Below are 14802 nucleotides of genomic sequence, written 5' to 3'. Positions count from 1 at the left end.
AGTTTTACTTTTGGATTGAAATATAAGAATAATTTTGTTGGATTAACACCTACTTACATATTAAAAACTTTCAGGTTGATACATCTAACCAAAAGGACCACGACGATGGAATCCACATAATATCTATCGATGAACCTGTTAATGCACTTCAGTCAGCAAATCTTGTCAAGGGGGATTTTGTATCCTCAACTGCTAACTCTGTTCTTTTACCATTGGTAAACTTAACAACAAAAATAATAATGAGTTTCAAATAATAATCTCATAGATTTTTTCATGTAGGTTACATAAGTTACATAAGTTACTTATAAGACATGGAGGAATGAGCCTTTATATGGGAACATATTTTACAAACGTATTACGATAACACAAAAAAAAATAAGAATAAAAATGAGTTATTTTTAAAAGCCAAGTTTAAGGTGCAAATATTTATTTACCAATACAGACCTAAAAATCCATTGTTACGTATTATACAGTGTCCACACAATGATTTTGCCAGTATTTATTTCTTTTTAAATGATTTAATTAGGGAATTAAGGAAAACAATACCATTATCTCAGATACTTACGCTATGACTAGTTTATTAACTATGAGATCCGGTCTGTCATGTGCTACTGGTTGGTCTTTGCGCAGAATGTGGTGAACATAGCTTGTAATTGTCATTTACAAGCATATTGTCAGGGACGTATTGGTAATAAGAAAGATGGTTGGTTTGGAAAAGTCTCAGTTTATTGGCTAGTTCTAAATGAAGAATATTTCTCACTGAGTCATGCCGTTTTTTATAGTTCAGTTCCGACAAATGCCTGGCAGCCCACGGTAAGATGTTAGATAGTTTCTTGGGCTTGACATTTATATCGTCATTTGTCAGTTTGGATAGGTGGGTCTTTGACAATGTATTTCTATCTATTTTCACTTCGTTTCTGGAAACATTTTTCCTGATATCAACCAATAGTTTGACGCTGTATTGCCGACATAATCTACACAAGCCTTCTTTCACCTAGATACCATGCTAATGTTGTTCTCTCTACTAAATTATGATATTTTTGTGCCCTTGTAAAAATTGTTATTACTTTCCATTAAAGACTCTCTAAATCCGCTTTAGACCATTTTATTTATTTTTAAAATATTAAATAAGTAGGTATTAAATAATAGTTCACCTAAGCGGTGAACATGCGCACGTATTTATATGCGTACAAATTTTTACTATGAAGATATAACTGATCGAGCTGGCGTACTCATTTTATAAACTCGGAAGTTAGTTCGGTTTTTAATTTCTCTGAACTCTGGGAACTTCTCTGTCTAGTCCAAAGTGCATACTGATAACATATTATTATTATTATTCCAGATTTAAACCATACTCTTCATACTCACTCTCAAAGGATCTAATCTATTTATAAAAAGGATTAAGATCTGGTGGGAATCTTTTCGTATTATCTAACCCTAAGAGTCTGTTTCAAAAATTTTGATTCGAACTGTCTGGGTCCTTTTTATTTTTCATTGTCTCTTTATATATATCCGGATCCGTGTTCTTGTCGATATTTTTATTGTGTTTAATACACAGATTATTATTGATAGTTATCGCCACATATATTAGTTTTATTTATCTAGTTAATTAAATAATTAGTATAAAATCTGGTATACTATGTGCCACTGGTTGGTCTAAGAATGCGGTCCCAATATAGCTTGTAGTTGTTATTTTTAAACGCATTCTCAGATACATACTAATATTATGGAAAATGGTTGGTATGGGGATATCCCGGTTTATTCGTAACCTCTTGGTATGTTTCCTACTGAGTCTGGCGCCTGACAGCCAGCAGTAAAATGTTGGATGGTTTCTTGAACTTGACATCCATGTCGGTATTTGTCGTTTTGAATCTATAGGTCTTTGACGATATATTTTGGAAAATTTTTGTTTGGTATAACTTGATTCTTAATAGCGAATAGGGAACATTCTGTTTGAAGGAACATCTTTCCTCATGTTAATTATATTGTTTTGACGCAGTATTATCGATATATGCTTTTCTTGCACAGATTTATCCAATCAGGTACGCATTATTGCATAATTAGTAAGTTCTCTATATACACTTCTTGTTCCATCGAGATTTATTACAAGTACACGTATCGTATAAGTGCCATAACATGCATAGCCTGTTCTTATTTTGCTGTGGCTGATAGCATTTAATTTCTTATATGGCCAATAGATTAACAACGGTTTTTTGTTTACTTTAAGATTGAGTTGATTGGATATTCAATGGTTACACAATACTCCAGTCACTTTTTAAGATCGACAAAAGCTAGTGCACTATTTGGCTCGTCCCTCGGAATGATGTTTCTGAAACGGGTTTCTACCACCCTTTCGAAAATTTTTATGGCGTTTTATAAAATCACAATTGGGTGTGATTGGGGCATTCTGTGACGTTACCTTTGTTCTTTTAGACGGGCACAGAGTGGTGCTGATTTGCTAGAACTTGGGAACTTTGCCTTCGGTAATGATTTTGTTAAATAAAAGCACAGGTAGCTACGTAGTGGCTACGTACCTTCCAGTATTCTGCTGGGTCCAGAATTCTATTGTCGGGCCCTTTTGCCTTCCCGTTCTTTATCTTCTTTATAGCGGGATTCACTTGGTCTTTACTAATATGTGGTATTTGTCTGAATCTTTGTTCTCCACTAATAATCGTTGGAAGTGAAAATTCGGTGTAAAGTCGTTTTCAATATTATGTAGCTAAGAAAGAATAAAGACACACATAATTATTAGGCATGGGCCCAGGTTCTTCTGGTTCTTTAAACTATAAAAATATGTTCTTGCAAACACACAAGAGTTGCTAACTCAGCACTCGTGCATCAGGAGAACATTTACAATCACATTTACATTTGCATTCAGAACATTTTACATTTACAATATAATATTAAATATTATTGCAATTATTTTATATTAATTAATCTTTTTCATGCATATACGAGAAATCCCAATAATCACTCTCACATAAGAACAGATTCTCAAGAAGTGTGCTCTCCAGCACCGAAGGATGGTGGGGTGTCTCGTAGTATTCTCTAATTTTTGCTTTTGATGTACTTTACATGGATCACCTGATCCATGTGAAGCGCTAGATTTTGTTCTAGCGTTTAGGTCTGTCTAAGTCGGTGTAGAGCTGATTACAATATTTCTTAATTGCATCAGCTACTGTTCACTGCTTTGTGGCTGATTTCTTTTAACGGTAAAGTTCGTACTTAGCAAGGTTGTTTGTCTTACACCACTGCATAATTGCCATTTTGTTTTCTTTAACGATGCGTTGCATCTCTTAAGTTGGTTTTTGTTTTAGTTTATCGTCACTACTTTATATAAACTGGTCAGGTGGTCAAGTAATGAGCGTTCGGTGAGATTAAAGTATAGACGTACTTTTATTAAGGCTGTCAAAAACAGTGAAGCCGATATAACTTAGTATCAACGCAATTACTTAACACACACGCTACACAAAACGACTCTTATGCTACTAAACTTCGTGGTGGATACGAATCATTGAGTATAAAAAAATATCGAAAATCTAATGCTGGTTTAACTGAATGGAGGCTAAAATAATGACATAACGTTCAAATAATTCAACTGTGCAATACAAATATTTTAAAAAGTTCAAATATGCATGTTTTTAAAAGTCTTTACCCTCATAGTCAATAGAGTACATGGTAAATTCAATTAGCATTCCACTAAGAAACGAAAAACTTATTAGAAGATTTAAGTTTCCATGACCGATAATTTGCAATGCCCTTATTATTTGCAGGCTTATATTTCGTGGTTCTTTTTGGGTTTTATCTGCTGATGCTCAAATTTTTTACGTCAAATTCTCGTAAATATTTGTTACTTTAGCAGCTAATATGGCAGAGGAAATCATTCTAGAAAATTGCTATAAGGCTGAAAAGATATCTAATTACAAAACCATTTTATTTTATATTTATAGACATACGAAAATATTTGCACCTGCACAATAACATAATATTAGGTATTACTTAAAGGCCAATATTTATTTCCTCCTTATACCTACTACTTGTATTTAGTTAAACTTTATATAAAAATAAAAGCAAAAAATTTGTAAATTATGAAAACATCTATAAATTTTATTAGAAACTCATTGATAACAAACAAAAAAGTAACAAAATTTCTTTCTCAAGGTTAACGATGGCACCACTGAAAAGACAGTCTCCATTATTGAACGAATAATAAATTCAATCAGCGCAAGATCTACTACCCCGCCATCTTCGGGTACCCTTTTTAGTAGTACAGCATCGACTACGGAATCCCCATCAGCGATATTAAAATTATCGCCAAAAAAATTTAGACAGACTGATTTAACTGATTCATCAAAAACTACAGAATCTAATGATACCGTTGCATTTACAACGGAAAATCCCACGACGATAATAGAGAAGATATTAAGTTCCCTTAATGCTATTCAAGCTACAGATATTACGAGTGACGGGCAAGTAGGTACCGATTTCAATACTTTGAGCTCTTTCACTACCACGCCTGTATCTAGTGTGACTAAGTCTTCCACTAGCAGACCACTTCTTGCACCTAGTAGCACTACAATCTTTCCACTTAGTATTTTAGATGAACTTGCTGAGGAAAATAAGCAGCAAGAAACTATACGTAAATTGTTGGATCTGTTAAATGGTTTGGTATCACCGCAACAACAAGAGGTTGTTGTTACTCCAAAATATGTAAATAATAGAACTCCTGGTAGAGGACCTTTTGTTTCTACTACTTTCTTTCCTTTATCAACTGCATCTCCTGAGTTTACTACTGTAGTAACTGCACCCACAGCTACCTCCACTTCCGCTAACACTGAAGATATATCTTCTAATTCTATTTTATCTGATAATACTTCTCAAATTGTTTCTGAAATACCTACTACAACTGAAACTACAGTTACCACCTCCACTTCTACAGAAGTAATTTCCACAGTTGACTCTCAATCAACCACATCTTTAGAAAAATTATTATCTACAGAAAATGCAACGTCAGATACGGAGATTGTTAATAGTTCTGTAAATACTATATTAGAAAAAATTACTGGTAATACCGATTCTCCTTCTACTATTGGAACTACAGAAAACTTAACACCGTCAATTCCTACTAGTACTGAATTCGGTACCACCCCTACAGACGCTAGTAGTTTCTTTACTATATTCACCACACCATCTTTCCAAACATTTGAAGTGAGTCCTGGAAGTGTTTCTGTTTTTTCTGCTAACGACATTTCTCTTAACACAGTAACAGTAGAAGATATTATTTCCACTACTGTAGTAAATATAGCTGGTAGATCCAATTTTGATAACGCAGCTACTACTCAAAGTACCACTACTCAAGAAGCTCCTAAAGAAGATAAGTTAGATATCACAACTGTGGAAATAACTACTGAACCTTCTCTGCAAACCAGCAGTCCTACGTCTAGTAGTACTGAAACTGTAAATAGAAGTAGTCCAACGACAAGTATCACTGAAACTATAAACTCTGGTAGTTCTATGTCAAGTAGCACTGAAACATTAAATAATAGTAGTCCTATGTCAAGTAGTACTGAATCTCTGAGTAGTAGTGATACTATGTCAAATAGTACTGAATCTTTGAACAGTAGTGGGTCTATATCAAGTAGTACTGAAACATTAAATAATAGTAGTCCTATGTCAAGTAGTACTAAATCTCTGAGTAGTAGTGATACTATGTCAAATAGTACTGAATCTTTGAACAGTAGTGGGTCTATATCAAGTAGCACTGAAACATTAAATAATAGTAGTCCTATGTCAAGTAGTACTGAATCTCTGAGTAGTAGTGATACTATGTCAAATAGTTCTGAATCTTTGAACAGTAGTGGGTCTATATCAAGTAGTACTGAAACTGTAAATAACACTCAAACTAATAGTATCAGATCCAGTAAAAAACTAAATTTCATTCAAGAACCTGTACAGAATAGAATCGATACATCAACTCCTGATTACTTCATTTTTGCTGTACTTAATAATAACACTATTTTACGTAAGAGGCCAAAGGTAGAACCTAATGCTCCATTTTATGTTATTGGTGTGTATCCTAACAACACTGTCGTAAAAAAATTCCCAAACGGAACTGAGGTTCCCATGGATATGATAATAAGGGTAAGGGGATTCGATACACGTGAAAACCCTCCACCTTTGCCAGAAATAACCAGTAACCAAGTAACAAGCGACCTTGGAAGTTCCCCGGAAAATATAAATATAAACACGGTACTTCTTGTCGATAACTTTATTTGGTATTGGAGCTTCTTCGGCTTCAAAATCATCACTTGAGTTTATATTTGTTCACTTTGCTTCACACACGTGCACTATTTACAGTATTGTAAATAATGATAATTTAGTTTCATTTGCATGTTAGTGGGTGATGGTGACATAAATACACATTCGCCAAAAGGCTGTAAAAATATACTAAAACAAAAATATATTCTGCATTTTAAATCGTTAAATAAGATTAATGTAATAATTTTTTTTATATTGGTCATTAAACTTCATAAATTTAAAATATTCATATTATTATATTGTTTATCTGCATATAACAGATTTTCCATATTCAGAATATATTTTTTATCTTGTACATATGCATGAAAACTCGAGTGATAAAATATTGAAATGGTTATTAGATCTAATCTTTTTCATTTATTAGGAACTCCGTAGAGTGTCGTACTATGTGACCATTTCTTTATTTTTAACATTAATCCATTTCAACGCAAAAAGGAAGTGGTACTCTTGTTTATCTTAGTCAATTGTTTGTACATTTTTTAGGATGATCAGAATACTATTCCCTCTGTAGATGTGAAATCAAATACAGTAGCTGCCAGCACAACTCAAGCCACTACCTCCACAAAAGCACAAAATACCATTTCCCAATCTCCTATTACCACTACAGAAGTAAAAAGTAGAACTACTTTGTCCGACACTAGCACAAATACACCTGTAACTTCTACCACTACCCAATCACCAAGTAGCACACAAACTACTATTATGTCTAAAGCAGAACCTACAACTATTCCTTCGACCATATCTTCAGAAACCTCAACCACCGAGTCTTTTCCTTCCAGTAAAGAACAAAGTAGTACTACTTCAACTTCTACTTTACTTTCTACTACTGTCTTGAATTCTAACACAGTTACTTTACCTCAAGATAGTATTACTGTCAGCACATTGGATCTTGAAAGCACAAAGTTAACTGCCACTGAAAGTAGTACCAATACCCTAAGCACAAGTGACGCTAGCACTGCTGAACCTGATCTGGTGGTAGTAGAATCTAGTACTGTTATTAGTACTACTATGGGAAGTAATAGTGTTCCTCCGACGTTCCCAACGCTATCTGAATTCTTTAACGACAAAACTTTAGAGGCTTTCAATGAGATTGTTAGTAATAGCGAACAAGTAAACACGAATATTTCTAACCAGACTGACAATGGTCGGGTGAGCAAGGTAAGGAGAAAATGTTGCACATACTAAAATATTAACCCACAAAAAGTTTGTTTTAAAAAAAACATATATATATATATATATATATATATATATATATATATATATATATATTTACAAAAATGTGTTCAAATTAGTAGGAACTCACAAGAGCTAAACTCATTTAAGGTATCTCATACTTAAATTCTATTTCACTGTATCTTTTTGATCCTTCTGAGTTGGCGAAAGTCATTTTATATACTTCAGTTTAAATTTTTTTTATCAGTTTTTATAATTTTAAAGTAAATGTTTTTCTGTTACTAATTCTTCTTTCTTCGTTTATCTTTGCTTGTAGTATAAAGCTTGATATACATGATACAGGGTGATCAAATATCTGTTATTATAGAAGATATCAAAAAAATTATTTACAACATGGGTGGTAAATGTAAGATTCCTATTTTAAAATCAGGATCTTTCATGAGACTGTACTGCATTAAAGATATGTTTTTTTTTAATAATACACCCTAAATTTTATAATAAATTTAAGCTCCACTTCATTTTCTCGTTACAAGATTACGAAAATGCATTGTGTTATCTAAATATTTAAAAAGTTATAACTAGACTTAGACAAATATGCAAATAAAAACGTGTGACATGCGCATTAATATAAAGTATTTTACACAAAAATATGCCTGTTTGTCTAGAAAATATGCATGTAATAATAAAAAAATATAAACCTGTCAGAAAGTAGTATCCGTTTTTTTACAAAATCTTTATATGTTATAGTACTTAAGATTGATTTATTTTACAAACTAAGTTTATGTAATTAAATATTTAAACACATAAATGATGTTATTTTGAATTATGTTAACAATAAATTTTTAAATGCTGCTCAAAATTTTCTGATGGCTACTATCTGAGTGCATATATCTATAAATGGAACAACTTCTTTCGATATCAATTGATTTAACTAGGGCATTTTTCAAATTTACGATAATGTTTGGTTCTAAATGAAGTGATTCGGAAATTGTCCCACCTAGTGCTTAATCTACTTTAGAAAGGAAGGGGTAACCACTGTTTTTTTTTTCATGGTTGCTTAAAATTTTTCTAAAATCTTTTTTCCAACTTAATCTTTAATATTTTGACACAATGGTTCAAATTTTTTTAATAACTATGGACTGTTACCCAACTTGTCCAGATGAGAAGTGTGGACTGAAAAGAGAAGAAGAAATCCAGGTGCAAGTTAATTTACCTTGCAAACTGGCGCTCTGGTGTTTTAAAGGACACAACGGTGAGCTTTGGGACGTAAGTCTATTGATTTGTGTTGGGGGTTTAATTAAAAAGTTTGGGGGAATTAAAATGTACCAACAAAAATAAGGAAATTTGGTACTAAACGAAAGGAGAAAATAAAGGGCATTACCTAGTCTTTTGTCGAGAGACTGGGAAAATTGGGTACACTTGACCTATCAGAAGATTGGTTTAAGAAGAATAAAAAAGACCAAACCTCTTAAAAACCAATATACATATATAGTAAAAAAAAAACAAACACACTTACCTTACAATATCTCTCTATATTTCTATCAGATTTGCCTTTTTATTAGTTACCAGACAAAAGAAAGATTAAAGGAGAACATTTAACACATAATGGCTACAAATTAACAATTTTTATTACTTAAAAGTTCAGCCAGATAAACGTATTATGGTATGTTAAAAAATTATCCAAGTTAACATCAATAAAATAAATCAGACAGCAAAAAGACAAAAATACAAATTTAAATAAATCAGGTATTAAATAAATAGTTCTAAACTTAGGTGGAATACCATTATAACTATTTAAAACTGCAAAATGAATTCAAATAGTAAACGAAAACAAAAGGGCACAAGAATTCCTTTTGATCACCAGAGCACTGACATTCAAATGGTTAGGATGTATTTATAAACATAATATTATTACGGGATATCAGAAAAAAATTAAAAGTACATACAAAAATATCGAAAAATTTTGCACTCCACTGCACTAGATATGTAGAAAACAAAAGTTAACTTGTATATTTCTTCAGTTGACTAGAAAGAAGACAAGAAGACTAGCGATCTTATATCCAACATTCGGACTAGTTTTAAAATTAATTTTAATTTACATAACTTGTACTGTAGTCGTAGTACGGCTACATGCCCAACTGCGACAAAATCAAAAAACAGGCCAAGCCTGAGCGGGACACCATCGTACTCTCACGGCTGTCAATATCGAAGTTCTTTCATGACAAAATTCCTTCTTACCTCGAGTATACATTTTTCCTATCAGATTAAGTGGAAAGATTTTTATTTATTTTCTGCGTAATTTGTTTATTATAAACAGACTCCAAAATGTTTAGGGTATTAATCTTAGAGACGCACAAGGAACAAGAATCTTTTTCGGTTATTTATGATATACGGGGTGAAACGAAAATTCTACACAACCATCACGTAAGAGCGAAAACTAGACAAACAGGAACGGTTTTCGTTTAGAGCTAATAGAAATTAGGTTGGAACAACAGCACGACTATTGCTGTAGCTGTAGCATTATTTAGCTATTGTAACAGCACGACTTTTCAGGGGTAGCATGGAATATATTTAAGGGGATCCCGACTTCAGTGATTTAAACAAAAAACCAATAAAAATCACAACTAAAAACTATTTCAAGTTCTAACTATTATGAGTGCAAACACGATAAAGTGTGGTACTTATCTACATTTAAAACCAAACTGAATGCTCGACTTGACGAATCGACACCAGGTACAGTTCGTTGGCTCTAGGCACAACGACCAATGGAAGATTTCTATGACAATAGCTCTAACCTAACTCAAAACGTGAAACCAGTGTTAAAGTTTCTAGAAGCGAAAAGTGGGGTGCTTTCAGCTTAACAAAGGTGGGTGGCTAACAAAGTAGCTTAAGTAAGCGTCGCTATGGTTATTCACTAGGTAGATAACCAAAATATCATCAAACAATAATAAAGTAGACTATGATAGACAAACAATGAATTTTCAAACTTCCAACTACTGGTTGAAAATCGAACTAACACAAAAACAGGAAAAACAGGATATCCAATAGTTCCGTTAGAATTCCTCCGGGATTGATCACAGTGAAAAATTTCCATGTCAGGAAACCAGAAGACAAAAAAAAGAAAGTAAATCCAAAACGTTAATACACAATTTTAAAAAAGAAGAAAGAAAACGGGTATATCGCATACAAGCCATAATCGATACATAAACAATTCAGTCTCAAACTAATATTTCCAAAAGAACAAAAAATCTCAACAATCTTCCAAAAAAAACACAAAAGTTATAAGAGTCGTTCAAAGGAGCAGAAAAATCCTTACAGACTTTTAAAGGAACAGAAAAATATTACAGTGTCGTCAATTTACAAAAAAAATTCGTGATGTTGGATATAACACATACCAACAATACAACAGTAGAAGTTAAACAGTAAAACATCTTTAACTTACACCTAATCGAATCTTACTTGGTACAAAAATGTATATATATATATATATATATATATATATATATATATATATATATATATATATATATATATATATATATATATATATATATATATATATATATATATATATATATATATATATATATATATATATAATAATAATAATAATAATAATAAAACGGAGGGCTGAGATTAATACTATTACATGAATTAATATTAAACTAAACAGTCTTCTGGGTGATGCATTTAAAAACATTGAGCAGATAATAAATTTATATTTTGACTTACCCTGTTTCATATTAAAGAATATTGGCAAATTGTTGGCTTTGTACCCCTTTTTAATTATACAAGGCGTTGAACTTGTTACGATTTTCATTAAAATTTGTTTATAATTTTTAATTGTGTTTATAACACAAAACAACTTTATATTCTTGTAACGAGAAAGTGAAACAGATTTTAAATTGTAAATAAAATGTAGAGTGTTTTATTAAATAAAAACATTTCTTTAAAGCTTACAGCTGCCTTCTATTATTTGTAACTAACTTTTTTAAGTATCTCCTATAACAAACGTAACGGACTTTGTCACAAAATTTGATTACCTTGTATTTAATGCTAGGCTAAAATCTCATACTCATCTCTATTATCAATCCAATAAAAATCGATTTAAAAAAAACTGTGGTATCATTAACAAAATAAATATTCCTCTTACTGCTAATTTATTTTTCTTCTTATTTGTCATCCTATCGCGCCTTGTGTAGCATATGGGTAATTGTATTTCAAATCCAGTAGTTCATTAGATAATGAAGGTACGTTATTCTTATGCAAACTGTTGTGTAATGTGCTTGTCTTTTCATCAGTTCCTTCTATTTTTTCTTTTCGTTACTAACTTCGATATTTCTTATCGATATTTCTCCGTTTTATATTTGTTCTCCTCTCTCTTTTTTCTTATTTCATGCGTTTTGTACATTCTTATATATTTTCTAAAACGTTTAACATAAATTTATTATGTTTAATGTTGTGTAAACTTTCATTTTTAATTAAATTTACGTTTTGTCTGACGAATAAACAAACTTTTTGTTTTTCATATGTTACGATAAACGTCATACATATACATACATAGAAAACTTTTTAATGTAGTTTACTCTTTTTATTGTTATTTACTTTATTTTAGAATTTATTTTTCTAATATTTTTGAAATTTTACACCGAATTCTTTATTACCATGAAAATAATTTAATCAATATGTATTTCAATAACAATATTTGTTTTGTCGTTGTTTTGTTATAACTAATCTTATTGTTTTAAAAATCCACCAGTATCTTAAAGTATTGAACATTCAAGACTTGATAAAAGGTAGAAACAGTGAAGCGCGATCAAGAGGGAAACCAATCTCAATCAAGGCAAGAACCAGTAGTGTGTGTTGTGACTAACAATACTAAAATATAAAGCAGACATTTTTAAAATACATTCTCCAAAACTTAAGGATGCTTTAACGCTTTTTATTTTAATAATTTGAGCGAAAAAAACTAAAAAACAAATTTAGAATTTTTTTATGCTTATATTTTTCCTTAATATTTTTATAGTTTCTTAAGGGGAAGACTTAAAAAAATTGCTATTTTTTTGTAATTTATTATATTATAGTTTTTTCTGTTAAATATGTTACTGATATTTCTATGAATCTTGAATTTTGCGCTGCTCTCTGACATTTGTATTTCTCACCCTGTCTCTTCTTGTTGTGCCCACTATTGCTCTTAGGGTTTTAATTTCGGCAGCCCTTAGCATCTGTTTCGTTTTGTTGTTATCTTCGCGAACTTCTATGCCATATGTCATGATCGGTCGTATGCAAGTCTTGTATATTCTAATTTTACTATCTGTGCGCATATACGGATTTGACCAGACTATCTCCCGCAGACATCCCGACAATGCGGATGCTTTGTTGATCTGACTCCTTAGGCATTTGACTGGGTCGTGTGTGCTTGATATATCTATACCCAGAAATCTGAATTGCATCACCTGTTCTATGGGGTTGTTCTCAACCACTAACTTACATATAAGTGGATCTTTTGTTATTGTTATACATTTAGTTTTGTTGGTGGAAATGCTAAAGATCATCTTCTGATTCGGCAATAATTGTTGCATCATCTGGGTAACACACCATACCAATTCTTTTGTTGCCCATTCTGTATCCGAGATTGAGAGATGTTACTTTGTTTATAATTTTGCCCATGAGTAGGTTAAACAAGAAGAGGCTTAAACTGTCGCCTTGTCTAATTCCTCCCGGTTTTGGAATATTTTCAGTGAATTGGTCTACTCTTCTAAATTTGGTTATATTGTTGTTATTTAGGTTATGGACTATTTTTGTTATGTTGGTCGGTGTTTTATTTTCTATTAATATATTTAGAATGTCTCCCAGGCGAACCCTGTCAAACGCCTTCGTCATATCAATGAAGGAAATATACGCTGGCATACTGAACTCTATAGCTTTTATGATATATTATGATTATGATATATTCTACCTCCTGAAATTCGCTGGTCAAGTTTTTTACCCCATTGTAGTTGTAAGGTTTTTTTCATACATACGTTCTATTTTATCACTGCTGCTTTGATATACGCCACCAGGTTCTCCGAATATCATAGCTACTTCTTCGTCACTTCTTATACGCTACGTGTTTTGCCACTGAATGGCTTTGTAGACTTTCTTAAAACTATTTTCTTTCGTCTACGTAATTGATATTTATTCTTCATTTTACTACTACCATAGGTCTTTCTGCTTGGAGTTCTCTGTGTGGTCCTGGTCGATTTTTCTTCCATAAATTGCTAGTTACGAGATGTCAGAGACACGCACGCCCGGAGAAATGAATGAAACCTAGATGTTGCCTAATACACCGAGTTTAGCCGGTCATACCTTGTATTTGGGTGTGCTCGCATAATGGAATTACGAACCACCCACGGCGTTTATGTCAGTTTTCCCATTCTCGATTTGGTTTTACAGTTTCTGGTGTGACTTCTTTTATTCTTCTCTCTCTTTGATTGTCCTTTCTATATTTCTAAGTTCCATACTCTTCACCTCATTAGCTCCCTAACTCCTATAACTCTTAACGGATTGTTTTTCTCTCTTCTCATTAAGTGTTCATACCATCTAATTCTTTGTGCTTTTATTGCTCTAACTATATTCTCTCGACCCATCCATTCTTGTATTTCGTGATTCATCCATTGTCTTGCATTATCTTCGTTTTTCCTCTTGGGTCCAAATATTTTTCTGATAATCTTCTTCTACAAAACTTCTTCTCTTGCTGTTAATGCAAATGTTTCTGCGGCATATACTATTGTTGATCTTATGGTCATTTTGTAGATTTTCATTTTTGTGTTTCCGGTTATCTTCTTATTTTTAAAGTTTTCTTTATTTTTCTAAAACACTGTATTTCCCGCTTGAATTATTCTTTTTATATCTACACGTTGATTTCTTCTGTTGACTAGTACTCCCAAATATTTGAATGTTTCAACCTTTTCGAAACTGTGTGCATCTATTGTCAGTTCTGTCATTTGTGTCTTCTTTTTCTTGCTTACGTTCATGTATTTTGTTTTATTTTCATTTATTTCCAGTCCTATCAGTTTCTGCTTCGTATTTTATTTCTTGGATGGTTTTCTTTAATGCCCTTTTATTTGTTTTATCTGTGGCTATTATGGTTATATCGTCCGCATATTCTATTATTTGCACTGCATTCTTGTTAAGAGTTTCTGCGTTTGACCTCATTTTTATTATCTAGTCCAGTGATAGAATAAATAGTACCATTAGTACCATTAAGAGCACATCTCCTTGTCTTACTTCATTTTTTATTTTTATTATTTCTGTTCTTTCTCTTTTGGT

At 32.0% G+C, this 14802-nt stretch overlaps 1 protein-coding gene across 5 annotated transcripts in view; it reads left to right on the top strand.

The window, feature by feature from the left end:
• The window catches only part of LOC140436811 (uncharacterized), a 321169-nt gene that overhangs the window by 230653 nt on the left and 75714 nt on the right, over nt 1-14802 (top strand). For 2 of the 5 annotated variants that reach the window (XM_072525931.1, XM_072525930.1), the window contains exons 8-11: nt 75-215; nt 4162-6249; nt 6802-7476; nt 12251-12334. In XM_072525931.1, coding sequence (XP_072382032.1) covers nt 75-215; nt 4162-6249; nt 6802-7476; nt 12251-12334 — 2988 coding nt within the window. The remainder of the gene's footprint in view (nt 1-74; nt 216-4161; nt 6250-6801; nt 7477-12250; nt 12335-14802) is intronic. The other 3 variants (XM_072525934.1, XM_072525933.1, XM_072525932.1) reach the window with 3 other exon arrangements.

This window comes from Diabrotica undecimpunctata, chromosome 3 (genome assembly GCF_040954645.1).
Source record: "Diabrotica undecimpunctata isolate CICGRU chromosome 3, icDiaUnde3, whole genome shotgun sequence".
Taxonomy (NCBI): domain Eukaryota; kingdom Metazoa; phylum Arthropoda; class Insecta; order Coleoptera; family Chrysomelidae; genus Diabrotica; species Diabrotica undecimpunctata.
This window is presented reverse-complemented; position numbering and strand designations above follow the sequence as displayed.